The sequence below is a fragment of the Elephantulus edwardii genome, unplaced genomic scaffold (assembly GCF_000299155.1).
Source record: "Elephantulus edwardii isolate Elephantulus edwardi_28Jun2011 unplaced genomic scaffold, EleEdw1.0 scaffold00138, whole genome shotgun sequence".
NCBI classification, from domain to species: Eukaryota; Metazoa; Chordata; class Mammalia; order Macroscelidea; family Macroscelididae; genus Elephantulus; species Elephantulus edwardii.
Window position 1 is genome coordinate 908,964 of NW_006399888.1, and position 7,916 is coordinate 916,879.

Genomic DNA, 7,916 nt, shown 5'->3' on the forward strand with positions numbered 1-7,916 from the left:
TAGAAGAGATCCATATCAGTGCACAATTCAAAGAAAGGTAATCCAATAGAATGACATTTACAGAAGAATTCTATTCACATCACATGAAAGGAAAACACCGAAAAGAATTAAAAAAACAGCTGGAGTAGTACATGACAGGGAACTGATAGAACAGATAAATAATTGATACGATAGATATATAGCTGATATAACAGATGAGATCCAATGTAATGAAGTATTTCCCTTGTAAGATCTGATATAAAGTCATCATCTTCACAATGTGCTGAGCTATGGGCAGCCACACTGTATACACATGGACATCTAGCAAAACTCTCTTGCTTTTTGCTTTGTTAAAATCCTGGAGAAGCTTCTAGCCTGCCCATGACCCTTTGACTTGGAATTTGCCAGCCTGTACTGGCAAATGAGCAATTTCTTTGAGAAAAATCAATTTGTCTCTGTTGCTTGTTTTCTCTCTCTGTTGTTGTTGTTGTGTAAAGCTGAGTCAGAACTGACCCATAGCTGGTGCGTTAGCAGGTTTTCAGAGGAAGTTTACTCACTTGAGAGGAGATTGCCTATCTTTCTTACTCCCGCAGAGCAGCTGGTGGATTTGAACTGAATGGCTTTGGGATTGCAGCATATATCCCTTTTAGAGTCTCTACATTTGCCCCCATTTTTCTTTTAATGGCGTTAACATTTAGGCTTTTGATCCATCTTGAATTGGTTTTGCATATGGTGTGAGGTATAAATTTGATTTCATTTTTTGGCAAATGACTATTTAGTTTTACTACTTGTTAAAGAATTTGTCTTTTTCCCACTTAGGGGATTTAATTTCTCTTTCAAAGATCAGTTGTGTATAGACAGATGGGCTTATTTCTAGGTTCTCAATTTTTTTAAGATTTTTTTTTTTTTAATGTGTACTGTCAAATCTGATTTGACTGGTACAGGAGGAGAATGCTCCCTCCTTCTCCAGCAGATCATCTGGTGGATTCTATCTATGTACCTCTGAGATTGCAGTGCAGCTTCTTGCCACTAGGCCACCAGAGAGCTCCTTTCTCAACGTTATTTTATGAATGTATGTGTCTACCATTATGCCAGTAACAGGCTGTGTTGATTACTGTTGACTGTATAGCAGGTTTGAAGTTGGAGTGTGTGAGAGAAATCCTACTTTCCTGTTCTTCATCAGGAGACCTCTGGTTATCTCAAGTCTCTTTCCTTTCCACATAATGCCAGTGATTGGTTTTCCCAAATCCTTAAGAAGTGGTGGTATTCTGTTTATCTATTACTGAATAACACATTTCTCTACAGCTCAGAGTTTTAAAGCAGCAACTTATCCTTTCTCAGAATGTCATTAGGCTTCTTTCTGTCATATATTATGTGTAGGGACTAGAACAAGAGGAGGGTCTGGTTTTTATTCAGTGGCTGGACTTGCAGCTGTGATGGGCCAACTGTGTTCATGTGTCTGGTGCCTCAGATCTCGCTGAAAATGAAGTTCCTCTTTCTCCTCTATGGAATCACAGGAGCGGCCCCTGTCTAAATAGTTTTTCTCCAACAAATTGGAAGAAGGGGTGCAACTCAGAGCTACTAAGGGCTCAAAATCAAGGCTGCCTGAACGTCATAAAGCTCAGACCTTGAAGGGGTGCAATGCCATTTGTGGCACTTTCTCCCCACCTCACTGTTCTTTTAACTGAGGTCCACTCAGAATCCTAGGCTCGAGGCCCACACAAGGTTATAATTTCAGGAGGTTATGTTTCGTTGGCTCCATGGCACATCTGTGAGGGCTGGCATGCTCTGGTTCCCAATTATATGTGCTCTTCAGAGATAGTTGAGAGGACAAATAGTGTGGAACAAGGTACCCTCAGACTTCCTCCACAGAACTGATGTGGGGGGGCGGGTGGTTTGGTCTGACACCGGGTTTGTTTAAACGAAGGCAGGCCTGAAGGTGTATCTTCATCCAATCTATTATGCATTCATTGAGCACAGGCTCAGGTTAACATATGAGGTATTTACTTATATTCCTACTTTACAGCTTGGGGCTTTCGTGGCTAAATGGTAAGGATTTGTGCTCCCAAGCCAAAGCCATGCAGTTCAAATCCATCAGTAGCGCTGCTGGGAGAAAGATAGGCAATCTCCACCCTTGCGATTGTGTCTAAAGACCCACCGGAGGGTCAGCTATGACTCAACGGTACATAATCACCTAACATCTTTACAGCACAGAGAGCAGAGGTCAGCTATGAGTTGGTTTCGACTCAATGTTATATAACCATCTAACATTTTTACAGCACAGATAGCAGACATAAACTACGAGTTGCTTTCTACTCAATGGTACATAACACTCTAACAGGTTTTTGGTTTGTTTTTTTCTTGTTGTGTGCCATCAAATCGGATCAGGACAGGAGACTGTCCTTCCAGAGCATCTGGTGGGTTCGAACCGCACGCCTTTGGGAATGCAGGGCAACAATCTTAACAGTTCTACAGCACAGGGAGCAGAGGTTCTGAACACAGTATTCCTCCTACAGTATTCCACCTAGCACCACACCACGACATGCCTCCACGGCCTTTTCTGAGCATGGGGGAAGGTACTTACAGGGTCTCCCTGCAAGTCAGTACTCTACACTTCCGGTCCCCCCCCTTTGGGGGCAGCCTCTCTTAGTAGCTCTTGGCTTGCAGGGCGGCTGGTTCAGACACAGCCAATAGGGGTTGGGAGGACACTTGAGGGTACTCTGCTGCTCTGTTCAGCGTGAAGGACGAAAACAAGACCTAAGCCATCGGGAAGCTATCGGCTAGCCCCAGGCAGAAGGCTAAAAGGCTGGCTTCAGGGCGGAGCGTCCCGGAGAGATCCAAGCCAGCGCGCCGCGCCCCGCCCACGCACGCACGCACGCTCGCCGGCCCCGCCTCCCACGCAGCTCTGGTCCCGCCCCCGGCATTGGCCGTGCGAGCCACCGTCCGCACATCCTTGCCGCGCACGGCCAGGCAAAGCTGAGCCGGCCGTGTGCTGTGTGTGTATGTGTTCGCGGGGCACTGTTGCAGCCCCGGGAAGATGGTGGCGTCGGCGGCGGCGTCCGAGGCGAGGCTGAGGGCGAGGACGGTGGCGACGGCAGCGCCCGCGGGCAGGCACGGCGGGCGGCGCCGGGACTGGGACGTGACTGGAGCTGGGAGGCCGGGTCTGGGGGCCGGGCTGCGCCTCCCGCGGCTCCTGTCGCCGTCGTTGCTGCTGCTGCTGCTGCTTCTCCCGCTGCTGCTGCTGCTGCTGCTGCCCTGGGCGGCCGAGGCCGCGGCGGCGGCGGCGGTGGTGTCGGGCTCCGCCGCAGCCGAGGCCAAGGAATGCGACCGGCCCTGTGTCAACGGCGGGCGCTGCAACCCTGGCACCGGCCAGTGCGTGTGCCCCGCCGGCTGGGTGGGCGAGCAATGCCAGCACTGCGGGGGCCGCTTCAGGTGAGTGGGGGGTGGGCTCGGAGGGTCAGGCCCAGCCATAGGGCGGGATCGGGGGTTGCTCGAGACGCCTCCAGGCCAGAGGCGGATGCCAGGCCGAAAGTAGGGGGACCACCCTTCGGTCCTTGAAGTCTGTTCGCTTCTGGGGAGGTAATTTTCTTTGGCCTGGGGTCTTCCACTGGTGGGAGGTGAAAAGGTATGAATTAAAGATAGAGGCACCCCAAAGCCTTAGTGATGCGGCAGACCAGATGGGGAGAATGCTTATGATCTTAAAGAGTATCAAAGCCAGTCTTTGAATCTGGGCCTATTTCAGATAAACGAAGTGCCAAAGAAAAGAGGAGAGAGCCAGTTTTAACATCCTCCTAGACCCTTAGGCTCTAAGATGCCTTCAAGTGGAGATGTGGGATACTTCTCAGAAACAAGACATTGGAAGTGATCTGTTAGCTGGAGGAAGACGAAAAGGGCAAGATTGTGAAAGATATTAGGGGTTGGCTTCAGGAAAGCGAGGAATCGAGCATTTGAAGCTCACTGGAGAGTGCACGTTGGAATAGAGTCTGTCGTAGAGAAGCAATGGAGGAGGTTTCTGGTTTCTAGAGAATGTCAGGAGTTTGGCCTGGTATAGGGGCACAACCTCTTGGAGAGATCATTAATTGGCTAAGTAGCAGTTATCTGTTATTTGCTTCATTTGTGCAAGGATTTGTTGATAACACATATAAATAAATGGATTAGCCAGACTTTGGCCTAGTCCAAAAGGAGTTTGGAATATAGCAAGCGATCAATATGTACACAACCTTAGTCATTAGAGTTAGAGAGCCCTACTTGCCTTTGGTAAATATTTATCAAATACTTGTGATATCTAATATTGGGGAGGGAGGAAATGTGTTGATTAGGCAGGGTCTTGTTTATGGATTTTATCGTCTAGTGAGGGTGACAGGCTATTCACAAGGACATAAGTAGTGAAATGAACAAGATACTTTGAGCAGTAAATGATGTAAAGAAAATAAAACCAGGTGGTCTCATATGGAATTCTCACCAGAAGGGGAACTTGTGTGAATTTATAAGTGGAGGCTAGGAGAATCCAAGGAGGACTTTGAGGAAGAGGTGACTTTAGTTTTTAGCATTTGAAGTAAGAAGTATTTGGAAAGGGGAAACTGGGGGGGAAACAACAACTCCAGATGCAAAGAAAGATGCAGACAGTTGTGGAGATCAGACAATACAGTTTCACGGTTGCCAAGGTGTGTGGAAGAGTTGTGTTCGAGAGAAATTTAAAATGGCAGAGTTACAGACTCTTGTAATATCTGAGCTTCAGGAGGCTTGGAATATTGAGGAGATGAGCACCTTAGTTTTGTGGATGGAGAAATAGTGTGTTCACAGCCAGTGTGTGTTGGGGCTAACTATAATTTAGATTTTACTGACTTACAAGCTCCATTAATATATGAGTATTTGTGGAGGGCTCCTTTGTTTTAGGTTGTGAGATAAACAAGAACTCACAATCTTGATATTGTGGATTTTATATTCTGGAATGCAAAAAAATTGCAGCAATAACTTTGCTATAATTCTGTTTAATGGTATGGAGGTGAATGCAGCTCATCTTATTGCCAGCAAGTTGAACCTGTCTCATAGCTGGATTTCCATAGTTTTAAGTCAAATGGGAGATTGCCCATCTTTCTCCCATGGAGCCCCTGGTGGATTTGAACTGCTGGAGAGGCGCTGCCTTTGTGTTAGCCATACAACTACCTATAGACTATGCCACCAGAGCTCCCTTGGATGTGAAGAGCAGGGACCAAATGAGAAGTTTAGTTGGAAGTGGGGATGAGATTAGTTAACTGAGTAAGTTACTTGTGAATCGAGAACCAAGGGTTGATTTGAGAATGTACCATGTGAGTGGTGGATTGTGGAGGGACCAGCATGTTCAAGGCTAGGGGATTTTAAGAATCTTGGCAGTTTGGATAGAAGACCTAGTGGGGAGCAGAGAGAAGAAAGAGGAAAATAGTAAGACTGGAGAAATAGGCAGGGGCCAGGCCATGTGGAAACCTTTTGGTTGGATTGAGAATTTTGACCTTTAGCCCAAGAGCAAGAGAATAGTATAGTTCACCTGCCCCTCTGCCCTGAACTCCCTTCCCCCCTTGACATTAAAGGCTTTTGATTAGAGCTAGAGCAAGGAATAGCCTTCCTTGAACAAAAGGCCAGTGTATTTTAAATTTGAGGACCTTCCAAGATCAGGATGGTTGGGTCAGATGAGGGTCCTTCAGATTCTGAAAATCTGGACATTGTGTCAGGTCATGGTTGTAATAAGGGAGCAGGACATGAGGGACATTCATAACAAGATTAATTTGTAATATTTAGAGTTGATACAGGTTCACTTTGAGCCTGAGAGTTGGTGGACAGTTAGGTGAGAGTTATTCGCATGGACCAAATCATCAGTAATGAAAGCTTGAGCTAGGCAGTGGGAAAGGAAGCAGGTATAGATGTTGGCGGATGGTGTAGAGGTAAAATGGACAGGTCTGAGAGAAAAGAGTTTATTTTAGATGCTCTGAATTTGAGGTCCACTTAGGGGATCCACGTGGCAGAACAGGGGTAAGGGTTGGAGTCTGTGTGTGTGAAGGAGATAATTAGGGAGTGATAACAAGTCTGAGCACCCATGTGGATGCTCCTGAGGATTGGAGAAAAGCCACTTATTATGGGGAACAGGCAATACTGACACTGATTGTCTCAGATGGCACATGTGAGTCCCAGAGCTCCCCTAGTTACTATGGACACTGTTGTGGGCAGAGTTCAGAGTTGACTGCCGATGATGTAATTTACTTTTTGTAAGTTTCAGGAATTTGCATTTTTTAAAAAAAAATGAAAATTAATTTCTGTCTGCAAATTTTTAAAAGCTTTTTGTTAAAGCTCTGCTTGAATATAAGAGTGATATGTTGGTTTTGATTGTAATGGTATTTATTTTGATTTAGTTTACAAACTTTGTTTTTAATTAAAATTTGAACTTAAAGACATTGAGTGGTTTTCTAGTTTGGAATGACATCCAGTTAATGTTTTTAAAGCTTTTTAGTTCTCAAGTCTTCTGTTCGATGAGGTCTTTTACATGGATTAATAGAAATGTAAACAAAGAAATGAGTTGGATTTTCACTAAAGTTCTCACTGAATGCCAACTGTGTATATGAGGACCAAGCATTTCCATATACCTTGTGCCATTTTAATCCTCAAGACAGCTCCAATGGTATTATTTTATTATGTGGTTGAGGTTGGAAAAGTTTTTTTCCCCCCAAATGAAACAAATTATTAGAAAAGACTCCCACTTATTGTTGTGGAATTGGAATTGACTTATAGCAGACCCTCCAGAGGGTTTTTTGGAGGCTGTAAATATCACGGATGGAGATTGCCCATCTCACTACCTCAGAGCAGCTGGTGAATTTGAAGTACAAGAGAGTTGTTGCCCTCGAGTAAGCAGAGAAGTTCTCTATGAACTACACTCCCTGAAGACCCGGAAACAAACTGCAGAAATAATGGCTTATAGCCATTTTCATAGGATAAAGTTAATTGTGTCAGTTTAATAAAAATAAGTATAGGAACCTTGTGAATGATTTCTGCAGCAGTATCACTTTGTGTCAGGAAATGTGAGGATGGCACAGGACAGGACTCAGATCATTTTGTTCATAGGGTCGCTATATGCCATACTCGACCCGATGGCACCTAACAGCAACATCACTTTGTAACCTCACTATTGAAATTTTTCTTTTCATTTAAGTCAGATAGTTAGCCCAGTTACATATTTAGTATCTTTAACTTCCTGCTCTACACAACTTTGGGAAGGATGGCGTAGAATAGTGGAATGAGGTGAACTTCATAGTTCCCCGTGATGTTAAGACTTCTCTAGAAGGAAGGAAGCCTTTCGTGAGCATCTGTTTCATGCCGGCACATGCAGTCATTGTAGGAGCTGCTGCAGCAGCAGCGACAATTTATCTTAGTGTTCCTCCCTTTCTTCCAGGCAGTGTGCTTGTCTTTAATCCTTAAAATGTGTGTTGACAAATCAAATTTAGGCTTGTCTGTTTCCCCTTGTAGAATAAAAGCTCCATGAGAGCAGAGAATTTTACCAGTTTTGGTCACTGTTAAATTCCCAGAGCCAGGAAATAGTCCTTTGGACAGATTCAGTGCTCTCTAAGTACTTGTTGAATGAAAATGAAATTCTACTAAAAGTAGCCTTTTATAACTTCTAAAAAGTTTTCTTTATCCATATGGCTGCCATATCTGTCTTTTGTCCTCACATTTCTTCTGAATTTATCTTCTACTCTGTTAAACATCTTACTGAGATATTTTCTGCTCACCTCGTACTGACTCATGACTACACTTGCTTATTGAAAAAGTCTTTTCCTTTGTACATCCTTAGTTCAGTTGTGAATTCCACCCTTGTGTAACCAAAGGTCCAAACTTGGAAGTGATTACTGGCTCTATCTGTTTAGTTTGTCTTTTTTTAAAAATTGTGATTTTAGGAGAGCTCTGGTGGCCTA

The 7,916-nt window shown here is 44.6% G+C and overlaps 1 protein-coding gene across 1 annotated transcript in view; it reads left to right on the forward strand.

Moving 5' to 3' along the window:
* Positions 1 to 2,926: 2,926 nt before the first annotated feature.
* ATRN (attractin) overlaps positions 2,927 to 7,916 on the forward strand; it is a 158,354-nt gene continuing 153,364 nt past the window's right edge. The window contains exon 1 of the mRNA XM_006894202.1: positions 2,927 to 3,411. Coding sequence (XP_006894264.1) covers positions 3,017 to 3,411 — 395 coding nt within the window. The 5' untranslated portion in view covers positions 2,927 to 3,016. The remainder of the gene's footprint in view (positions 3,412 to 7,916) is intronic.